We start from the raw sequence: 24,306 nt of genomic DNA, 5'->3' as shown, positions 1-24,306 counted from the left end.
GGGGAGTACCGTGTTACCATGGAAACCACAGCTCCAAAAATAAAAACAGCCTTCAAGGCTGTCACAGGTCTTTGGTGGGAAAAGGCTAACCACTATGTGCAGACTGTGCCTGGGCCCCGGGTTGATTAGGAGCCAAAATACTGCCCTCAATGCGCTCCTGTTTTCTGGAGCCTCGTTTTGGGAGAGGTCAACCACTCTCACCTGATGATGCCAAATCTGTCACCCTGAATAGAGACCACCCTTAGAAGAACAGCTGCCTCTGGTCTCTGGGCACTTACAGTCTGAGGGAAGAAAGCAAAAAGACAAAAACACAAAACAAACCAACAGGCTTAAAACAAACAACACATAGTAACCCAGATTTACACAAATGGCGCATGAGAGGGTAATTATTCAGCCTCAAGAGGACTTCCTGCTCTGTAAAATGACTTCCAATAGAATTCCATGAAAATCAAATCTCCTTAGAGTCCTTCATCCATTGGATTATTTATTCATTTCCCAAGTACACGTTTAGCGGGCTCCAACTGTGTTCCATGCAAAGAGCTTGCAGGCACTGAATCAACAAACACTGAACAAAATGAACTCTGCTCTCACAGCTGACGATCCAGTGAAGGATACGATGTGACCAAGCAGTCACAATTTAGGAACAACGATGTCATAAACACCTGAGTCGGGAACTACTTCCTAGAGGAAAGGATAGCTAAGCTAAGATCCAAAGGAGAAGAAGGGCAGGGTGGCTGAGCGGGTCAGTGTTACAGGGGAATTCCGTCTGGAGGAACAGCGTCTGTGAGCCTAAAAATAAAATGAAGCATCCCGTCGAGGCACTGAAAGGTGACTCCGGCTGGAGGGGGAGGACTGCGAGCAGCAGTAAAGGAAGCAGGAGGGGCAGCACAAGTAAGATCATGAAGACCACTCTGGCTGCAGAGTGAAATTCAAGGGGTGAGGGGCATCAGGAAGACCAGTCAAGAGGATGCTGGGATAACACAAGTGAGAGATGGTGATGGCCCAGGGAGGGGAGATGGTGGTAGAGATGAGAAGACAGTCTTGAGGAACATTCTCTCTGGAGGGACAGAAACCTTGTGAAACTGAAAGATACCAAACCCCAAGGCAAGGAACAGAGGGAGAGGCATTGGTCTGGAGGGAAAGGTTTGAAGAGCTCAGTTATGAACTGTTTTGAAGAACATCCCAATGGAAATGCCCATCAGCCAGTTGGAGGGATGAGCCTGAGGCTCAGGAAAGAGATGAGATCTGAGATGTAACTGTGAGAATCATCATCTAGCGGGAATAATTAAATTCCAGAGAGTGAACGAAATAGCCCAAGGATAGTATGTAGATTTAGGAGAAGGAGGAAGAGGGAGAGAGAGCGAGAGACAGGGGAAAAGGAGAAAGAGAAATAAGCCTGGATTCAGAACCTTAAACAGACCAACACTGCAGAGACAGGCAGCCAATAGCAGCCCACAAATTATAAACTCATTTTCAGCATTTATCAATAGATCAGAAAAGTGACATCTCATCAAAGAAACAACAAACCACTGTTTCAGCTTACACTAACCAGAGGAGCAGACTCAGAGGTCTCACAGACCACCAAAAAAAAAAAATCTCAGTTTCATAAACTAATGATAACATTAACATAATTCTTCAGACATGTCTACTTAATTTTGTCTTACAAGATAAAGAAGACATGTATACATTCCATTTTTATTAATGATACCGAGGCCCAGAGAGACTGAGTAACCTATGCACGACCACATAGCAAAAAAAAAAGTAAAAAGAGAAAAAAGAAAAAAGAGCAGACCCTGGGCCTCCACCCCATGCTGCCTCAGTATGTCCCTTGAACTGGTGCTAAGGCAGTTGTCCTAGGACAAACCATCACCCTGCCCCTACAGACAGACGAGGCCTGCCTGAGCTTCCGGGTTCACTGATGAAGACCCAGCTCTATCCTGGGCAAAGATGTGCTCCTCAGGACACGGGATGGACGGAACACAAGTTGCAAGAGATCTGAATGCTAAAGCCACGTCTGCCACTGACCAGCTTCGCAGCCGTGGACTTCTCAGTTTGCTCAAAGCTGAAATGAACACATGAACCCCATCCACCACGAAGGCCAGATTCTCTGAGAGAGAGGCGCAGAGCTGGAATTGCAGGTACAATCATGCGGCAGCTGAGCACTAGAGAAGCAAGGCCATGCGGTGGGGGGATCTAGGTCCAAGGACCCTCCTCCCCTTTCCCTCCCAGCAGATCTTTTCCTCAGATCTTTTTTTTTTTCTTCTGTGCTTCAGTCTGAATTCCATATTCTACTGAAATTATCTTTTGTGTGTTGAATCTCCCCCACAGGCTGTGAGCTTCTCAACAGAAGGGCCACTTGTATTCGTCTTTGTGCCCCAAGCACACAGGACAGTACTGGATTCTCTGTAAGTGCCGGATAAACGTGTTTAATGTCTGTTGAACTGTGAGAATTACCTCTCCTGAGTTATCTACACTTTCAGCCTCATTTCTCTGCTTAACAAAATGCATATCTACTCAGAAGCATTTGGGGAAGCAGTCCAAGCATAGAGAAGGCACTTGAGAAAGGGGTACCATCCAGTGTTCCTAAGAACTTTCTGAATGGGCAGGCCACTGTCTACCCTGCTCACCTCTGGGACTGGCTCTCTTCTAAAATGTGTGGCTGCCAATTCCTCCATTATGCCCGCAGGGCTCCCCAGCCCCCACTGGGCAATCAGAGAGGACCAAGTAATTGGTACTGCAACCCCAGGGCTCATCTTAGAATCTGGAAGCAACACCCTAAGTTACTAATAGTAAGTCTTTGAAGGCATATTCTCAGAGGACAATGACCAGGTAGTTTCTCATCTTCACTGAGGACAAAACAAGAGAAAATGAGTTTGAATTATAGCGTGGGGGATTTCAGTTAGCTCTTAAGCAGAACTTTCTCAATAGTAGGGCTTAAAAGCATAGAAGGAAGTAACCCAGCGAGGACAGGTGGTGCAATCCTCTTTCCTGGGATCTTTTCTTTTTTTTTTTTTTTAATGAGCTATTCACATGTCAGGAAGATATGGTTCACTGCAGACACAGAGAAAAGACATGGTATTACTCAAGCTAAGGGTAAACTGTTCTCTGAAGAAGCTCCACCCTGTTCAGAGTAATGTATCACTGCCATTTCAAACAATCCTAAGAATCAACCAGAAGGTCAGCAAGAGCTTCGGAGTGGAACGACCCAGCTGGGAAACAAACGCTTGCCGGTGCAAGGCAGACTGCTGAGGGGTCAGACTGGCCGTAACGTCCACGCTCGGATTATAGAGAACATGAGGACGAGGTCAAGTGGCATCTTTGAAGAGAGGGCTCCTACCCCCACTTTGGAGAAATGTCTCATCACAAGGGCTCCTCCAGAAACAATGCTTCAGAAATTCTTTTTTTTTTCCCACAGACTTACCTGTCCTCAACCTGTGGGTTTCTGTTCTTCCTGACCTTCTACAGATACAAGGCACCGAAGAGCTGATGAAAAGGAAAAATCTCTCGATTAAAAAGAAACTCTGAAGGTGGGAGGGTATAGCTCAGTGGTAGCGTGCATGCCTAGCATGCATAAGGTCCTGGGTTCGATCCCCAGTATCTACATTAAAGATAAATAAATAAAAACCTAATTACCTCTCCCCACCAAAAAAGAAGAAACTCTGAATGAGAAAAAATACTGGGAGATGATACACCAAGCACGCTACTAATGGTAGTCAAATGATGAGCTATTCTCCTCTTAAGTTTTATATAAACTAGCTATTACCACACACACAATACTCATTGAATTTTATGATATAAGAATTTATTTTAAGACAGCAAGCTGGAAGACCCTTGGAGGGACTCAAAAAAAATGTATTGCTAAAGTAACCGTCCACTGTCTTTCTAGATTTTCCTAATTGCTGGAGCAAAGGCGGCAAGGGCTGCCAAACCCACCGTGCCCACAGGGCCCCAAGGCGGGTTCTTTTTGCACAGTTGCCAAAGAAAGGGGAAAAACCAAGTGGGACGTGGATGCGTTTTTCAGTCCCCTGACTCAGCCCCGTCATTTCCTGACTAAACTTGTGAACCAGAAGCGGCAAGACCAAGAAACCTCTGCGGTCAGACTGCGGAGGTAGGAGGCACCAGGCTGGAAGAGGCTCCAGAGATGTGACAGATAGAAGCCAGTCCGGACTTCAGGGCGGAGGCCCGAGTTCCAGGCTGTAACCCAGACCGGCCCCTGCAACGTGCAGAATCGCCTTTCTTTATCTCATCCACCAATCGGGGTGGGACAACCAGCGCCCCAACCCAGTCAGAGTCCGTGCAGAGGAAGCAGAAGAAAGGGCTTTACATCTCTGACCAAAGAATGTACCCAGGCCTCAAGTGAAAAAGCCATGGGCTTCCTTCTCCGCCTCCCTTCACCACTCGTCTTAGCTAAGGCACTTCGTCCTGGCGATGACTTTGAACTATGTTACTTGGACAAAAAAGCCAGATGCACCGTCTGAAAACAGGAGAGCACTCACACCAGGACTATCTTTAGGAGGTGGCACGTGTCTGTGGACAATGGCATGGAGCGGGGGGTGGGGGGGCAGGCCATGGCCCGACGTCCCTTTTTACCAGCGCAAAGGATCTCCCTCCCATCTTCCTTCTCCCACCTGAAGGCCCACATTCGATTTTCTGTTCGGCATCCCTGACAGAAGCCTCACCACCTCCTCTGAGAGAAGCAAGGGCCCTCAGGCGCCCAGGTCATAGGACAAGAGCTCACAGACACCCCCACCCCACCCCAATCGCAAGATGTTTAAAAGCACCTTCCTTCACACCAGGTACAACTGCCACTTGGCAAGTCACCACACTGATCTGGGTGAGGAGGAAAGAATCCCAAGAGGGCAAAAGCTCCAGGCTCCAGGAAAAGCCTGCAGATCGTGAAGCTCTGGTACACACAGCAACCCGGCAACCGCCCGCAGGCTCTCCGGCCAGCTTGGCTCTGTGTTTAAGCACCTGCTTCAGGGCCCAGTGGCTCACCACAGGGGTCAGGAAGGAAATTCCCCACCGGAGGCTTAGCCCTTCAGGCGCCTTAAGGAAAACTCCAGAGTCACCCTGGAAGCAATGAGCAAAGCAACTGGTGTATAGATGGTTGGTACCTGGGAGAAACTAACCAAGCAGGGCAGAATTATCACCTGTTAATCTGCCCCATAAAAATCCCAGTCTCTTCCCTGACGTGTAACTGGCAGCCTGAGTGCATAACCACCAAGGAAACTCTCAAAATCCCCACCACCAGAGAAACCTGGCCGGTGTGAATCAGTCCCTAGGGCTCATCTCTACCTTGTCAGTTTCCACAAATTGTTTGAATCTGGAAACCACATCTACAGCCAAAGGTTGGCTACTTCTCATGGACCAGTTCGCTTCCGCCAGGTAGCACCACCCTCCTACTGCTGGTCCCCAACCCCATACATTTCTTCTCAGCCTCCTTCCCATCCTCCAGACCTCCTTCCCACCTCCCCATCCAGGTGTACGTCCACATGCTCTCAAACATGTAAGGGCCAAGGACTTCCAGGCCCTGGGGAGATGGTACAGTGCAGCTGTAAAGAGCTCAGGCTCTGGAATCAGAAGAACGTGGCTCAGACCCCACCGTTGCTTCTCTTTGACCAGGAGCAACGTAATCTGTGAACTTCAGTTTCCTCAGCCCTAAAACTCACCTGGGGGGTTTGCTGTGAGAATTAAATGTGTTCGCATATTTAAGGCGCTTAGCAGAAAAACTTGGCATAAAGTAAGACGCAGCCCCCGCCCTCAACGAATTATGGGTCTGGTAGAGGTTCTTCCTAGTTTAACCTTATCCAACACCAATTACTTATTTAATCTGCTGACAAATCCCAGGTCTCCTGTTTGATGCTTTGTTTAAGAAAAGCATGAGTTTTCCCACACTCTGTGTGCTTCTGCATGGCAGGGTCTGGTCCACACAGAGGGGATGGGTGTAACATTTGGATGCCCACATCAGCCTGCTCCCTGGAAACTGAGCTGAAACCAGAAGCAAGACTCCCTCCAACGGTCAGACGAGGGGGATAAAGAATCAAGATAGATATACCACTGATGGGTAATCATTACCTGCCAATCCACATGCCAGCTAGGCTGGCACCAGCTAGATAACCAGGCCCACCAGGCTGGCAGAATAAGTGGGAGGCACCAGCTGAGGTCAGATGTGTAGCCAAGCAGAAGTCCTGAGGCTCCAGGTAGAGATCTCTCCAGCTGCCAGCCTGCTAGACTGTGGGCAGTCACGACAGGGTAGGTATGTTACACAGAAGAGGGGACAGAAGAGCCAAGAGAAAGTGGGGTAGAAGGTGATAATAAGGAGGGTGTCCAGGGGAGACAGGGCAGAGAAGTGCCTCTGTGTCCCCCAGAAAGACAGCCCACAGTCAGCCACCCACACCTCGTCATGTGCCCCTTGTCCGCTCTCCTTCCCTCTCCAGAGAACAAGGTCAGGATGCCGTTATGTCCTCAATTTGGGTTTTGAACAATCACCACCACCAGTTAAAAACCAAGGGATTTAGGGAGACTTGCAGGTACTAATTCTAAGAGCTTGCCCCCTCAACTACATTATTTACGGGGCTCAGGGGACAGCATGGCCAGCAAAGAAACTGTGCCACCTTACGTTAAACGGTGGCTAAGATGACAATTCCCAGCTGGAACAGTGACTGCTGGAAGAACAGTGCAAGGCTCAGGCCTCTACTTCACACCCAGCTCACACAGAACAGCAAGAATTAGTTGCCTCAAATACCACTCTGAGCACGTCTCTCCCGGGTTCCAGAACCTACAATGGCTCCCCATTGAGTTGAATCCTCTTTGTATACAAAGCACACTGTCCGTAGGATCTCAATACATCTTTGTTGACCTACTGATGAACTGAAATTCAAACTCTTCAGCATAATCATAGTTTGTCAGCCCATCACTTTGCCCTCATTTTCCCACATCTCTTATCAAGATCACACTTGGTCATCCATCCCCTGTCTTCAAGTCAACACACCCAAACTGCTTTCACCAAAAGGCACCTGGTCCCCGTTCAAGACTCAGTTCACCACAGAAAGTAGATTCACGGATGCCCAGGGCTGGCGGGATGGAGGAGTGGGGATTGAGGGTGATACCTAAAAGGCAGGGTTTTCTTTTTGAGGTCATGAAAATGTTCTAAAATTGACTGTGGTGATGATTGTACATATTTCTGAATATACTCCAAACTACTGAATTGTGTCCTTTCAAACTGACTGAATTGTATGGCATGTATCTTCTATCTCAATAAAGCTGTCACACATCAAAACCTCAGCTCTGGACTCACCTCCTCCAGGAAATTTTCCCTGACTCATGAGTAAGGATAATTTCATTACAAAGAGTAGAGATAAAGGAATCATTCATTCATTCATTATTAATTTATCCATCAATAAACATCTACCGATCACTACAAAAGGCCAAGTACAGTGCTAGACCGTGAAGACACAGATGAACCACACAAAGTTGGACTCGGAGTCCTGTTCCCCAAGTTCCTTGCTAACCTCACCGTTTTCTCTGCTTCTTTCTTTCCAGGGTTAAGGAGAAAAAAAGGGGCTCCTGATTCTCTTAATATTTTCAACTTTGTGCAGTTAAAATCCACATGTTGTGGTCCTCTTGGTCCCTGCCCTCTACAATATCAGACAGAATTGCATCACAGGCCTGAAAGGGGCTTTTCTCTGCTGCGGAGAGGGAGACCTGGGGTGGGAAACATGCGTGGGATGGATGCCGTGCTGGGCCTGGTGTGCTAATCCTCCCAAGCCAAGCTGGAGCTGGGTCATTTTCCAATCATCATCATCTCCAAATCGGGTCTTGTGTGAGGAGTCCCAGGTGCTGCTCCAGGAAACAGGACACATGAGTACAGAACCTATACTCTCAAGCACACATCCACTGCCTGTGAGATACTCATAGAATAAGGACACACATCCTTCCCCCTTGCACAACAGGGGGAAGTTTACAAAACATTTTCACGTGTATTATCATCTAGAGACCTCCCGTTAACCCGCAGAGCTCCCCCTCCACAGATGGAGGAGATGAAACACAGAGGTGAAGGGAGGTGTCCAAGGTTCCACAGCTAAGAAACGACAGAACTGAAATTGAAACCTATGTCTCCCGACTTGATGTCCAATATTCTTTGTGCCCTACTGACTCTAAATGCCGATTCCACCTCAGGGAATCATGCCGGCCATCTGCAAGCATCTAGTCAGTCACTTGACTGATTCTTTTCTTTCCAAGAAGTCTTCTGTTTCCAAGACCTAAAAATGATGGGCTTCTGTTTTAGCCATGATCTAGATAGATTCCAACAGGAAGCAGTTTCACAGCGGTTAAGAGTGAAGATGTGAGTCAGACAAATTTGGGGTTGAACCCAGAGGTTGCCTTTTTCTACATATATACACATACTCTTCTAATCCAACAAACAACCACTGAAAACAACTGCCAGTTTTTAAACTATTCCTAGACGGTGAAAAATCCTTCCTGGTTTAAGAGTATGTTCCCTCCTCTAACAAAAATGAAGATTCCATTGCATCTGTAGACAACTCTCCAAACGAAGAAAGACTTCCCTAAACTGAACCAAATCCACCCCATCCGCATGCTGGCTATCAACGTAAGAATCTTCCCCCGTATTCTGTCCTTAGTATATATGGCAGAATCTCAAGGTCAAAATAGGGCTTCTTTTAGGGTCTCTCACATTTGAGGGGAAAGCTGACAAACTGTGATGTACTATTTTAGTTTCAAGATTAGCTCCCACCAAGTTTGTCCCATTTCCCTCTGCTCTCTGGAAACGGCAGCAGGATGAAGTACTAGTACAGAAAGAATTGTTATCCTCCAGTCCCCTCCAAACCCCAGAACTAAGCCCTACAACAGCACCTGCAAGGATAACCACATCCAGTCATGAGAACCAAAAAAGAACCCCTGGCAGGCTTAGAATGTTCCTCATCCGTATAACCCAGCCCAATTCCTCAGCGATCCCTCCAAGACACATCTCGCCCTGCTCTTACGCCTTTGTCCGTACTGTTCCCCTTTCCTGACCTCATGCCCTTGACCTCATACTTGTTCAGCTGTTTTCTACTATCTGTCTGTACTTGTCATGGTTTGAGCCTCTTCAGTCCAGAAGTCTTTCTCCTCTCCTTGCCTGTACAGTCCACATGGCACACATAGTACATGTCTTTCAAAGATTCCATCCCCTCCATCCCAGTGAAACTCACAGGCTTTATGCCATTTCTTATCCAAGTCTCCTCCCATATTCCTTCTCAACTTCCACATCCCCACACTCTACCCAGCACCCCCCCCCCCAACCACAGCACCATTAGCTGGTACCAGACTGAACTCACAAGAACATTCAATAAACACTTGTTGAATTCAAATGAATAGAAATGGACAGACTGGGAGGAAGAGTCCCAGGGAAGGTGGCCAATTGCTCAGCTGTGCCCCACAAAGGCACAGACCATTGTTAAGAGCCAGGGCCCTAGAGTCTGAAAGTAAATGGGCCGGGTCTATAGTATCAAAGAGCCAGTGAGGACTGTCCCCTCCAGTAGGCAATGGGTTTGGCTCAAATACAACCCCTGGCCAAGACTGGGTGGAGCTGCCCTCCCGTATTCTATACCAGTTCTCTGCTTAGGGAAAGCCAACTTGACAACTACTCAGATGCCACATTTACCAAGGCACAAAGTAGCTGGCACACACCATCACCGTGTGGACCAGGCCCAGATGTCTAAAGACTGGTAGGAAATGTGACTCTCTCAATGTAAATACTCCACCACCTCCTCTACACATAGGACCAGGAAAGGGAATCTGGGGTGGCCAAAAATAAAGTAATAATTGAAATGGAGTTCAGAAACTTAAGTGGAAGAATGAGTTAACCTCTCTCGCCTTCTACTACCTCCGCCGGTAAAATGGGGCTAAGAGGAGTCCCTGTCTCAAAGAGGTTTTGGGAGGATTAAATTTGGAGATAGACGGTGCTCACTGTAGTGACCTACACACGATAAGGGCTCGATAACCATTAGCTGCTAATGAATTTTACTATTCATGTTGCTGTGAGGAACCAGTGGGGTGGAACGCGGCGTGAAACTCCATGCACACGTGTTACATAATGTAAAGTCACCGGGTCCCCTGCCCTGGACTGGGGCGGCGGGTGACACGTGGGAAGCCGTCCACTACAGCGAAGGGCTCCTGCAATCCTCGGCGAAGTTTCCAGGGGTACCCTGGGGGTCCGGACAGCTCTGGGGAGGAGTGGGGAGGAAAGAGGAAGAAGGCAGGGAGCGGAACGGGCACGTACCTGCTTTCGCTGCACTCCTTCCTCTCCCTCACCCTCAGCCACTTGCGGAGGAGGAAGCGTTTTCGGCGTGGGGAAGCGCTGGGCGTGGAGCAGTTGGACCACGGGGTGTCCTCGTCGCTGGAGGGTGTGATCTCGATGGACGGCAGCTGCAGGAACTCCTTGCCGGGGGCCAAGACGCCGGGCAGGTCCCGGCTCAGCCCGGCCTCCAGGCTCGGCTCCTGCACGTTCTTCATTCGGCGCATCTTGAAGCGCCGGCGGCGGAGCGTGGGGGTCGACGAGCTGGACCAGATCGGGCTGCCCTCGGGCGCGCCCCGTGGCTCGGGCACCTGCAGGGCGGGCGGCTGCAGGCTCTCCATCATGTTGGCCGCCGGCATGGGTCCCGCCGCTTCCGCGCTGTCCCGGCGCCTCGGCCGGCCCGCTCTCTCCCGCCCGCCGGCCCGGCTTCCCGCCCTTCGCGTTAAGAAACGGTCGCCGCTCGAGCCGCGAGCGGAGCAAGTCTGTCTCCCGGAGCGCCGCGCAGGAGGAGGGGGCGCGGGGGTTCGCGGCGCGACCGCCCCGATCTAACTCGGTCGCCCGCCGCTGCCGCCCGGCCGCCCGCCGCTGCCGCCCGCCGCTGCCGCCCGGCCACCCTCCGGGGCTCTCCTCGCGCGCCCGCTTGTTTTCCTTCCGCGGCGCTCCCTCGCCGGCTGGCGGCCGTGCCTGCGCGGGACTCGGCGGCCCGCGGCCCCCGGCCCCAGGGGCGGCTCGGCAAACTCTCAGCGGTTTGCGTTCGGCGGACCCGGCTGGGGAGCCGGCTTGGCGCTGCAGGGAGGCAGAGAGCGGAGGAAGAGGCAGAGAGAGGAGGAGGAGGGGAAGAGAGAGAGAGAGGAAGCAGACACTGGATAAAAACAAAAGAGGAGGAGCAGGGGGCGACGAGCGGGGTTAGGGGTGGGGGTTCATTTCTGTCCAGAAGGGCGTGCACGGGCGGCGACAGCTAGTGTAACTGTACGCGGAATCCCTGGGGAGGGACTCTACCTCCCAGTGAAGGCTGCTCCAATCAGCCTAATGAAATAGGATCACATCCCAAACTTTCTCAAAGCGACGATTGGCCAGGCAGCTCTCATTAATCTAACTCCGTGCTTTTTCTTTGGGAGGGAGAGGGGGAAGGGAGGAACCGAGGAAATCAGTACTGACTCGCCAGGGCCACCCAGGATACAGGGTTGAGGGAAAACTAGGGGACTTTTCAGCTGGATCGGTTCTCCTGAGAAAGGTGCTCTCTTTGAATAACTTAGGGTGCTAGTGGGGGCACAGGAAGCCCGGGTACAGTCAAGACAGCAAGATTCCTGGAGGCTACTTCCAAAATGACAAGATGAGGAGACAGGACAGATCCGTGGACTAAACTGAGAACAGCAGACATGACATACGGAGGAAGGACAGACAACAAGATCTGAGACACACAGGGCACACAGGACCAGTCAGGAAAAGGCAGTGATCTCTGTACCTCTTGAGTGACCTCGCCAATACCAGAGCCCCATCCCAAGAACAGAATGAAATTAGAGGACTCCTTTTACATTCCTGGGGGCTAAGTCAATTCTGTTTCAACCTGCAAGGGGCATGGACTGGATCACAAAAAGTCTAGTATGTCCCCAGGTCACGGAACTGAGAAAGTCCACTTCAGTCCTGTAGCGTCCCAAGCTATGCTGAACCCCTCACCTACAGCCAGGTACCACCCTAAGAGACTGGCTCTAGAACTGTCCCACCTTACTGAGGAGCTCTCTGTCCAGACTGAGTCTAAAACAGCCCAGCTTCAGGAGCAAAGTCTATCACCAACCGTCCCCCCACCCCCCCCAGCCCAGCATTTGCCTTTTCAGTAAGTCCTGCATGTAAGAACCAAAGTAGAGATGGTAGCTTCCAAACAGACCAGAGGGGGCAGAATTAATGCAACCATTAAGTCCACAATCCAATTCACCTAATCCTCTCTGCCCCTCTCTGTGAGTTTCCAGTTTCTGTGCCAGGGTGAAGGTCAGAAGAACATTTCACAAGTGTCCCAAAGCTAAGGAAAAGCCACATTCCTAAAGATCACCAGAAATCACCGCAAGAAAATATGCCGCTGCAGTTCAAGTGTGACAGCTGGCCATGGGTCCATCAGGCCCTGCGAGGACACGTGGAAGGAGCTCAAGGCATTGAGACAGTGCACCGCCTACAAGGCCCAGAGTCTAAGGGAAGTGTGTTTAGAAATGGGAGCCAAAAAGCTGGGGCCAGACCCACCAGTAAATGACTCCCTGGAACAGCAGCCTCGTCTTATTTTCTGACTCTTTTCCATATCCGGCCACTGGTTCTCTCAAGGGTGGTATCACTCTATTTTAACTCCAGGACGTGGCAAAGAAAGGAGAAACCCCTTCCCATCAGGTGTCAGGTACGGCAAGGAGCAGGACACCGCTTCCGGCTCCCGGAATGCTGAGGAGGTTGTAACTCCAAACTTCAGGGTCCGGAGTTAAGCCACAGAGTTGCTCACTGCCTTGGATTTCCTCCAAGGACGAGCGCTTTGCCGGGGATCTGCTGGCTTGTCAGTTCAAGAAACCTGCTTGTTGAGGGCTTCAAACAGAACAGGAGTGTTCACAGACAGGGGCCGAAAGATTCAACAAGGGGAGTGGCCCCCTTGAAGTTGATCACGAGGCCTCTGAATTTAAACGTAAGCCCCTTAAAAGGAAGATCAGTCAGCAGCTTCCCCTTCCCACATGTTTCAGCCACTTTCCCACCCACAATAGATTCTGGACCTAAAATCAAAATCCTGTGAGACTTAATTTAAGCCTTGGGCCCAGCAGTAGCTGAGAATAATCATTTACATTTCTCCTGGCCTGAAGGAAAACCTCCTCCAAACTAAATCTGAAATGCTTTTCACTGGCTGGGAAGCAGACACCCAGAGGACCTGAAGTCCCTGAGCACTGTTCCCACTCATGTCCACCTGCGGTCCCAGCTTAAAGAAAAGAAGGTACCTGTCACCTATTAAAACCCTGTTCAAAACACCCCCTACCCCTCCACCCCCAGCGGCTTACTTTTCACTGCAGTTACCATCAAGTAAGGTGATAAATGGGACACTAGTTTGGAAATGAGATGCCCTCCAGGTGCAAGTCATCATTACTGTGAGGACTGTAAGCACGCTGAGGGGAGGACCAGGTGTCTCCTTCGATTCTAGCCAGTGTCCTGTGTGTTCTGTTTGTACAGTAACCTTTAAACTTTTGTAAAGGGCTTTCAGACATAATCTTTTATCTTCCCAGTGACCCTAGCAGTGAGAAGGATAGAGATTACTCTCATTTTATAATTTACTGAAATGAGACATAGAAAGATATCTAAGATCGTTGATTTAAAAAAAACCCCAACAATAATTGATCATGACAAAGCCAGACCTTGAACCTGGGTCATCTGAAGCCAGTTAGAGGCCACCCAAATCTCATCAAATGCATCTGCTCTGAAAAGCAGGTCCCTTGTAGCACCAGAATTTTACCAGCCCTGACTTTAAAGGGCAGATCACGAAACGACATGTGGCTGTTGAATTCCATCAGTTACTCTACAAGGGTGGAAATGGAAATACAAAGTTTTGAAAAACAATTTCTCAAAGGAGCTGGTGTCAGGGGGTCAGGAGCAAAGAGCTTCAGAACCCCAGCCACTGCATTCCTCTCCAAGGCCCCCCTCCTCACTTCTCTCCCATATTTGGCTCTCAGCCACCCCCACAGTTCTCTGGGAAACTGACCTCGCCGTCTGCCCTCCAGACAGGTGGTGGCCAGGACGACCTGGCCTCCCTTCCCTCAGCTCTCAGCCAGGCCTCATATTACCAAGCAACTGTTGTTTATTCTCAACTGTTCAGGCTCCTTTTTCCTGCAGGCCACAAGACACCCAACACCTGTCTGTTACTTCTGGAGACCCGCAAATACATAGCCCATTATTCAGGAGAAACTTCCAGGAGGGAGCTTAAGTGAAAACTAGCAGCTGTGATGCTAGATTTCTCCTGAGTGCACATCCAAGTGAGAGTGAGGTAAAAGGGGCCAGCCCTCACCAACCCACATCCCTCCGGCCTCAGGGATGCCAAGGGCAGGCAACTCCCAAGAGCACGGACAGGTGTGTCCCTTCCAACAGTGCTGCCACCAGTCAGTCAGTCCCCACCCTCAAGGTTAGGACACAGTCTGTCTCTCTGGCACAGTTTCAGAACAGCCAAATCCAAAGGCTGGCCCACGGACCAGGGAAAGACGCAGGCAGTGGGCATTCATGAAGAGGAACTTGTTGCTATTAGAGAAGCTAGAGACACTGAGAGATGTGGACCATGCCGTAGAGAGGTGTCACTCACTGTCTTCAAAGACAAAAGGAAGGATGGCCAGGTCGTGTGCTCAAGCTCTCCTCTGGCTGCTGAGCAAGAGGAAATGAATCTGTGTAGAGCTCAGGGTGGGACACTCAGACAATAAACGTTTCCCAAGAGGAAGGCCAATCAAGGACTGGAATGGATGAGCAAGGATGGTTAGAAGGTGGCTTCCTCTGCACATCTTTAAAGGTAACTGGAGTCTAGTTAGAGGCAGTGGCAGGAAAGAATGATCTCTTAAAGGCCCAGCACTCTGGGTCAGCAAGGCCAGACTTCCTCTGTTTTAAATAAAAGCAATTCACTTATGCCTAAAACAAACTCCATTTGAACTGATGTACTTCTGGCCCCAGGCACCTTGATTACTGGATACTAAACACCTCCCTGAAACCCACAAACAGCCCTAATATCTTGCACGGTGAAACAGAAATGCAGGGACCAATGATGAGGGTGGTGACGGAAAAGATGCTAGGGGTGGGGGCTGCAGGGGCAGGTAAAGTCAGAGAGAGTAAGCTTCCACCTCTGCCCTGGTATCTTCTGTCTGTTCCTTTCTCCAATCCTTGCCTCCTCCCCCTGGCAGGAGCTCACTACTGAAGCAGTCAGGGCGGTTTCTGCATTGAATCTGTGTGGTCAGGCTGGAGGATGCTGGCTAAACACCACCTAAATAAAACCACAGTTGACCAGCCTCCATGTCCAGCTTCTCCTTCGGAGGAAAAGGAGGAAAGTACTGTAAGACTTTACCAAGTCTCAGTTCCCGAGGACGGAGTGCTCAGCCTTGGGGAACGCACATACAAGGTTAGCAGCCTTCGGCAGGGGCCAGGGTGAGCAGTGACGCCACCTCTGGAGGACTGTCACCAGATAAGCCTCCCTGGTTTAACTGCTCATCAAAAGGCTCAGGAATCCAATAAGAATATTTTACACAACACTTGGCTAACCCTGTTTTTGCAGACAGACATCATCGCTTGTCCTCTAAACCTTCCAAGGACATCAGTGCTGGAAAAGACTCCCTGCGTCACCCAGCCCATGTCCTTGTGGTCCATTCCAGGGAAGGCAGGTGGCGTGTTCTGGTTCTTCTGCTGCTTTCCTTGGAAGGGTCACCAAATACCACTGGCAGTGTATACCAGTGATGGCGTGCCCAGGCCCGAAGGCATGCGATCTGAGCTTTTGACTCCTTCCACCACTGACCAGCTGTTGGTTTGGAGATGAATTATTTAATTTCTCGTGTCTGTTTCCTCATCTATAACATCAAGATAATTAATAGCATCTCCCTCCAACAGCTGTTGTGAGCATCTGAATCACGGAGGGCACTTAGAATAGTGTTTGGCACGTAGTCAGCGCTCTATAAATGTCCGCCTTTGTTAGACCTAATTAGTCTCCTTTATAAGATCTGTATTAGGAAACGTGACCACTCCTGTTGATTTTCAATCCAGTTTAATTCGATGAACACTTGTTAAGCTGGAGTACTGTGTCAGGCTCCTTCCTAAGTGCTGGGGAGACAACAAGACAAGCGCCACATGGGACGTACACTGGAGCATACAGCCTAGCGACGCAGAATGAATTAAGTGCAAACAGGTGTGAGTGGAAAAATCAATAAATTTTAACTAGAGGGAAAGAGGTGGTCTTGGCAGACTCCATGGAGCAATTAGTATTTAAGACAAGACTTAGAGTATGAATTTCAGTAGAGATGAGGAACAGGGCATTCTGGAATAAAGGAACAGTTTGATTAAAGGCATTGGAGAGTAAAAACCCATGGAGAGTTTTTGAAAATTGGGAGAGGAGTCAGGACTTACGGAAGGACATGAGAGGAGAGGTCACACACACAAGAGGGTAAAACTGGTGAGTATTTAAAGTTTAGATTCTGTTCTTTAAACAAAGAGACACTATTCAAGTTTTGTTGGTTTTTGGGGGGGAGGTGGTGACACTATGGATCTGAATTTGAGGAAGATCAGTTCTGGTGACAGTGTGAAATAGATACTGGAAAAGCAAAAGATGAGACATGCAGAGGCCAATTCAGAGACTGTCATTCAGTCAGTCCATATTTTTGGAGTATTGACTATATATATATGCATGGCAAGCAGTGCAGGTAAGAGATGGAGAAAATCGAAATAGGGCAGAAGAAAAATGTGGAATGAGAGGAGGTGGGCAAGGAAAAGCCCTATGAAGGCTTATTCAGAGATTCAGACTGGAAGGAAACCAAGAATGTGGGTGATTCGGAAGTCAAGGGAGGGAAGAAGACAGTGTTTGTTGAATGACTACTACAAGCCGGGCACTGGGCTGAGGGCTTCACACACACCATCCCATTTGACCCTCCCAGCCACCTTGAGAAAGAGGTATCAAAAGCTGACAAATGATGAGGTGAATTTAAAAGGGCCTGACTTGCTCAAGTTCACACAGCCAGCAAGTGGAAGATCAGCACAAATCTAAACCAGGGTCTCTCTGATTGAAAACTCATGCTTTTTCAATTAGAGCACATTTCAGAAAGATAAATGATGCCAAACCCTGCAATGAAGTCAGGTAGGAGGACAACTGAGACAACCCCATTGGATGTTGTAACTGGGTCACGGATGACCTCTGCGGGGACCACTGTGGCGGAGGGCAAGCAAGGAAATGTGACTGTGCAGGTTAAAGAGCACAGAGGGAATGAATAAATGGGGGCTGAAGACGAGCCTGTGCTTTGTAGAAACTAGGCAGTGAAAGCAGTGCCGTTCATCCCCGTTCCTTCTTAAAGAGTTATCGACCATCTTCTGTGTGTTAAACACCCTTCTAGGATCTGCAGTTAGACCATGAAAAGCAGTGTGTGTGTGTGTGCATGTGTGTGTGTGTGTGAGAGAGAGAGAAATTTAGGAGACATGGAGTTTTTTCCTTTTAATTTATGTGTGCGTGTGATTTATTGTTGGTAGACGTTATGTTTCAGAGGAACAAACTGTAACTGTATGATTATGCCATTTAAAATGGAGTTCTGCTAAGAAAACTGAAGCTTGGTTGTGTACCTGGTAATCTAGCAAATCAATCAAAAAGTATTTAATATACCCAGACTCTAAGCATACCATAATACTGGGTACTGTGAAAGGTTTCTCAAAAGTTTCTGTAAAACTATTCATTTATTCCTCAAAATCATTTTGGAATGTTTATCAAAGATGACCCTGGCCTTAGTTGCTTCAAATCTTGAGTAGGAGGGAGAGCAGAAGTCCAAGAACTACAACTTGGTAAGAAAATCCACTTCAACAGAAGCACGAAGCAAATGCAGAGTGAGCCCAGAGGGGAGAGAGCTTGATCCAGAAAGAACTTCATGGACTAGACAGTAACCACCCAAGGTGGAAGGTTAGCAGAGGAGTTTTCCAGGTAGACCAAGGGGGGCAGGCTTCCAGGCAGAAGGACCACTTGGGCAAAGGCACTGCAGTGTAAAAGAGAGTGGAGTATATTCCTGGAATCACAAAAAGAACAGTCTGGATCATAAAGTTCCATTAGGTGAGGAATGAGAGCAAGAGATTACATCTACCATAGATTTTCCTTCATTTACCCATTTAAACACAGATTAATTGAGCATGCTATGTTCTAAGTGCTGGAAAACGAGGGATGCACATAACCAAGTCTGTGCCCTGGAGGAGTCTACATCCTAGTGATCACAAATTTCCAGAATGATGGAACAGACATTTCAAAGACCTGAGCCAACCATCACTTTATCTCCGCCATTTGGCTTTAGAGATTACAGAAGGTGGCACAAGGAGGTTACAGGCATTTACGAAAGTCGCGTATCAAAAAGGCAAGGCTTCATAGGTGATAAAGGGCTTTGTGTGCCAAGACCAAGACACAAAGATTTGGAGGCTTAACCAACTCAAACAGAAGGGCTCCAAAGCACCAGGAAATGACTCAAGTGCTAAAGCAACCACCTAAGGCTTTTATTTCCAACAGGAACTCAGGCTATGCCACCTCCCTTAAATCAGAAAAGTAGCCCCCTTTTATAGGCAAGCAAGCCCAGGTCCAGAGAGGTCCAGATGTTCGAGCAGTGTCCTCCAAGTTGCTTCCAGGGTTAAGCAGAACCGTAGTAACTTCTTGCCCAAGGAAGTGATGCTAAAACTGTAAAAAAAAAAAAAAAAAAAAACTGCCTAATTTGCTCTGACAGGCTACAACGGCATGCGTGCAAAGCACTGGGGACACTAGCCTTTACACACTTCAAACAAAAAATTCAAATTGTTTTCTTGTGCCACAGGGTGGAGCTGAAAAAAGGCTGCACTCAGCGGGGGCTTTTCAGCCTCGGCCCCCGCAACCTAGGTTTGGACAAACTTTCCCACTGCACCCCGACTCATTTCTCTTTCTGCGAGGAATGCATCTGGGAGGAGTCACTGTAAGTAACTCACCCTGTAAAATTCTGCATGCAGTGTGAGCCCTTGCCTTGAAATGACAGTCACAGCGTTCAGAGGTTCCCACTTTTCAGGAACAGTCTGTTAGCCTAGACCCTGGCTGGACTCTGCCCTCAACTGTCCCCAGTGGGGGCTCACCCTCCCCTAACTCCGCATCTAGGAGCTGGGATGCTGGACCACAGCCCTCACAATTCACCCCAATTCAGTGACTGCACAGTATTTTAAACACCCTGAAGTTGGGATTTGGGGATTCGTAACACTGGTTGACCTCTGAAGTCTCATCTGTAGCTCTCACAGTCTAGGAACTGGAAAGATCTACTTTGCTGTAAGCCATCCTGGTGTAGGAAAATACAGATTTTTAAACAGTATGGACTGGAACGATCATCATATAATACAAATCATTTGTTTTACAAAAAGGATTCATTAAAATTGTTTCTTTACGGGCAGGAACATTTTGATTCAAGTAATTAACTTGAACAAGGCGCACTCTACGAGGAAACCACCCCGTGAGTAACAGATGTCACATGGACATGAAACATCACTGAATGGTGAGCGACCTGGTTTCTTCGTATTTCCTGGAAAAGAAAGAGCTCCATTTCCCTTACCCTCAACCATGCCCCTGATGTAAGCTGGTACTTTCTGAAGACATATTAACTCTGCCTGACAGATGGAAAATTGTATGAGCAATAGAACTCCCTTAGGTAACAGAATTATAGGCCTGAAAGAAACATCAGACATCTAGTCCAATTTCATTAGCAACTTGGTCCCTTCTTCCTCCACCCTGTCCCACCCGGGATCATGGATGAGAAACAGAGGCACTGGTAAGATCAATCCTGGACCAAGGTCACAAGGCTGGAATGGAAACTGTTTTCTGTAAATCAAGTATCTTTTGCTCAAATTCTTTCCGGTGTTATTTTGGAGGTAGTATTTTGACCTTAAAGAATAATTAACAAACAAATGCACTAAGGAGTCCAAACACTCATTCTGCTTTTGTCCACACACATTTTTGTGAGCATCTAATTCCCTCATAAGCCCACATAGAGCAAGAAGTTAATCAAACGCAAATACCTCGCTAGAATGGTTCCCCATACGTGAACATTCAGATTTGCACAAAAGACATGATAATGTTTATTTGCTTTTGGAAAGGCCTTTTTGCTTTACACAAATAGAATTCCTTTATGTGGGAAATTCCTCTCTTGCATTTTAAATACTGCTTGATTTATACACGACTTTGCAACACCACCACTGCTTAATAAAAGTGTGTCTGTAAATAATCAACTTACATGCTCATTCCCTTTCCTTTCAAAGCAAATATATGCTAACTATGACCTGAACCAAATAAACAATCTGTTTCAGTCAGGCATAGATTAGAAATGTTTCGAAGTCCTAAACATTTTCAGACCCATCTACAGTTTATTGACCCAGGCACTGTATTTTCTCATTTAAGCTTCACAAAAATCCTCCGGAAAGTGTCATTTTCCCCACTTAAGAAATGAAGGAATTGAAGCCCAGAGAGATTTAAAACTTCAGGTGTTAAGATGTGATTCAAACCCGCGCATTCTGAATCCCAAACCACCGTTTTCTCCACTCCTCTGTATTACTATTGCAACTTCCTGTAAAATATTTTTTTCAGCCACCATTCAAACTGGTTCTCTCACTTTTTGTGGAAGACTTGTATTTTATTTGCAATCTGGTAAGTAAATGGATATTTGGGATGGCGATTCTGCAAACTGACTCTGTTTTCCTGTTTTCAGTCAGTTTCTAATTGTTCACCTATCTAAAACATGCAACAAAGTTAATACCAACTTCCTTGGGCCTTCCTATTAAATTCTAAATATTTTAAAAAGAAACTCTATCCCAAAGATTTAGCAGAACTCTCCTGCGAAAAGTACTTGATGGCATGTTCAAGCCACCTAAGCAGTTTCTCATTTGCGACTAACATTGTCAGTGAAGCCTGAATTCCTAATTTGTGCCCAAGTGTCTCTAACACCTCTTACCCGTGAGGAAGTCCGCCTATAGATCTCAGGCGATCGCAGGGCTCCGCACCTGCCAGGATGGTCCACACGACGCTCCAAGCAGGGCCAGTGCAGAGAAGGAACACTGGCCTCTTACAAATGGGGCAGCCCAAGGCACCACTAAGTTGGTTTGCTTCAAATGAGGCTTGCCACCCACTGCTGAAATGGTAGCTTAGTAAACACTAAAGACCTTTAAAAGTACCTTGTCTGCAGTCTTCGGGTTCTAACTGAGCTTCCAAAGGTAGATCTGACTTGTTTCCAGGGCTTACTAAGGCAATGGCTTAAATCCTGCTAGCCAAGCAAAGTCTCTGTTCTTGAAGGCTGGCTCACATGATCTCATTCTGTGCAAGTTTGCCCCTGCATCCTTGGACTTTGGAACAAGGACATCAGGCTCCATCCCACCATAAAATCTCCCCGGCTTAACTAAGAACAACCAGTCAGCACTCATCGGCCCCACTGTCCTTCAGGCAGGGCTCCACTGGAATGGTGAAAATCTAGGTGACTACCCTGCTTCTTTTTCACTCTCCCCTTCTCTCCCCTTCCCTCTCTCTCTGTCTCTTTCATACACATACACATACACACAAAACATTCTTCGGGGGGAGGGTATAGCTCAAGTAGTAGAGTGCATGCTTAGCATGCACAAGGTCCTGGATTCAATCCTCAGTACTTCCATTTAAAAAAAGGAATTAAATAAATAAAAACCTAATTACTTCCCCCACAAAACAAACAAACAAATTCTTGGAGGTTCCCCCTACTTCCTTCAGTGACCAGACACTTTATCCAAAGATAAATGGTGAGCTCCCCATCAGTGGAAGTGTTCAAGCAGAGACTGAACATGTAGGAGGTTCTCACATCGAGGCTGACACCAGACGGCCTCGGAGGGCCCGTCCACGTCGAAGGGCGACAGTATTCCACAGGCTCCAGGTTCTGCAGCAAGTCCGCTCACACTCTTGCCCTTCTAGCTGTCCTCTCATGACTTCTCCTTCTTTGCTTTTTTCTTTTTCAAATTGAAGTATAGTTGATTTACAATGATGTGTTAATTTTTGGTGTAGAGCAAGGTGATACAGTTACACATACACATATAGATTCTTTTTCAGATTCTTTTCCATTACAGGTTTCTACAAGCTATTGAATATAGTTCCCTGTGCTATTCAGTACAACCTTGTTGTTTCTCTATTTTATATATAGTATTGTGTATCTGCTAATCCCAAACTCCTAATTTATCCCTTTGGTAATCCCTCCCCCTTTGGTAACCGTAAGTCTGTTTTCTGTGTCTTTTCCTTTTTGAGAATGTCCTCCATATTCATTGAAATCAGTCCCCACTTGTATTAAAAACCTTGGCACACTTTACCCACACTGCTTTGCAACACATCCTCTTCCCCCCGGTATCATAATTATTGGTGCGCATTTTCCACGTCCCCTCGGACTGTAACTGCCATCAAGGCAGGATTTATGTCCCATCCATCTCTGTCACCCTGTCTCGGAGCTCACTGCCCCACACAGCGTGTCTGCTCAGCGAGTGTCTGTGAATGAAGAAGTGATGGGTAGGGGAGTACTAGGCGAGAAGTCGGAGGATCTGAAGCAGCACCCACTCGGTGCAGGTAGCTTCCCAGCCTCAGACTCTCTCTGGAGGTTCCTTGCCCTTCTGCAGAGATGAAGGCTAAAAAGCACGGTCTGTCTTAGCCCTGCAGTGTCCCTAGGGACAGCTCTGACCACCGCCAACCTTTCTCTGAGATTATCACCTCACATCAGCCAGCATCACATGGGAGGTCTCAGAAGAAGCCTGGGACTGGGACCCTCTTTCCCGGAATATTCATCCCTGATTAACTAAAAGCTCCGGTTTCCTAGGTAAGGGTGTTTGGTCTATGGATCTTTGGGGAGCAATTAAAGGAAGGAACAAGAATGCATTTAGAAACAGCTGCTGACCTACCAAGTCTTAAGAAAACATCCTGAATTGGAGTTTAATCAATTCTCTTTCAGTTACTGGTGAGGAACTCAGTTTCACTATTTCCTGTGAGAAAGGGTTTCATCCCACTTTCTTTCAAAGATCTCCAGGGAGGCCAAGCCCCCAAATTCCCCTGGTGGGAAGACCAGGCCCACTGGAGCCCTGGGGCTGCCCTGCACTCCAGAAAATAACCGTCCGTCTCCATAGTTTCCTGTCCAAAGGATGTCTGCCAGGCTTGACTCTAAGGCCACCATTAAGTCATAATTTAATTCCCCTTAACTGACTGTTCATTCCGTTTGAGTTTCAAAGCGGAAAAAAATACCTTAGAGGAGTCCAACCCCCACCTTTTATAGATAAGGAACTCCGCTCAAGAAGTGCCTCTCGGTCGGCTGCCTGTGTGAGCCTGCTTGCTGTGGTGCAAACAAGGAGTGTCTCCACTCGTTACGGGGAGCTGAGTCCAGAAACACAGTACCACGCACTTTGTAAACAAATAAACTTTTGGAAAAGTTTTAGGTTTACAGAAGTTGCCACATACTTCTACCTAAACGCTAAACCACTTCATCTTCCTGTTACTGTTTCACTAACAGTGCCCTCTACAGCACACTGGCAAAATAATTTGTTTTCCATTTTATTGGCACTAAATAGCTTATACGGGTGTTTGGCGCAGGTTCCAGGAAGTTTGCTTGTTTTCTGGAGGGAAATGTTACCAAGAGCAACTTACATATGCAGGTTCTGCGCTGTAGGGAGGAAGGGAATTTTACTTAAATTAGACCAATCATAGTAAGTTCTTATTTTTTTTTTACTGCACACTTACTATGAATCAGGCATGATCTCAATCAATCCTCAAATCAACCCAATGAGTGAGTTATCATCCCCATTTTAAATGAGAAAAAAAGGCAGCTTGGAAAGGTCATGTGAAGACACGCAGCTAATGAGTTCCTGGGCTGGGGTGCAAACTGCACAATCGGATTCCAGAGTTTATGCTCCCCCACAGGTAACTTGGTCTCTCTTCTGGCATGGAATGATCTCTGTCTTCAGTGTCAGCATCTTGGGACCTAAGTGGGTACCTGATTTGGTAACTCATTTGTACCCCTATACTGCACAATTATGCCAGGTGCCCCAAATATGCATTCTTAATATCCGTCACACGACCTGTTTGAGATAAACATCCACACTGGTACGTGCAGATACGAATTTCCGAAGCTGGCAGACGTATCTGCATATCCTTGACATTTGTAGCATACTTCCCAGTTATATTAAGTGTATAACACTCCTTTATTTCCTCACGTATGGTTGACAGTATGACCTAGCAGTTAAGTGCAAGAGTTCTAGAATTAGAATGTCTGGGTTCAAATCTGGGGTCCACCATTTATTAA

General features: G+C 47.8%; 1 protein-coding gene across 4 annotated transcripts in view; it reads right to left on the bottom strand.

Moving 5' to 3' along the window:
* The window catches only part of GRAMD1B (GRAM domain containing 1B), a 151,803-nt gene extending 138,639 nt beyond the window's left edge, over nucleotides 1–13,164 (bottom strand). Inside the window, exon 1 of one of the 4 annotated variants that reach the window (XR_012503840.1) lies at nucleotides 10,283–13,164. Coding sequence is in view for 2 of the 4 variants with exons in the window: in XM_045504516.2 (XP_045360472.2) it covers nucleotides 10,283–10,656 (374 nt within the window). In the remaining 2 variants the exon portion in view is untranslated. The remainder of the gene's footprint in view (nucleotides 1–10,282) is intronic. The other 3 variants (XR_012503839.1, XM_045504516.2, XM_010967224.3) reach the window with 3 other exon arrangements.
* Nucleotides 13,165–24,306: the final 11,142 nt, after the last annotated feature.

Source organism: Camelus bactrianus, chromosome 33 (assembly GCF_048773025.1).
Source record: "Camelus bactrianus isolate YW-2024 breed Bactrian camel chromosome 33, ASM4877302v1, whole genome shotgun sequence".
Classification (NCBI taxonomy): domain Eukaryota; kingdom Metazoa; phylum Chordata; class Mammalia; order Artiodactyla; family Camelidae; genus Camelus; species Camelus bactrianus.
The sequence above is the reverse complement of the archived record's forward strand: the minus strand, read 5'-3'. Positions and strand labels throughout refer to the sequence as shown.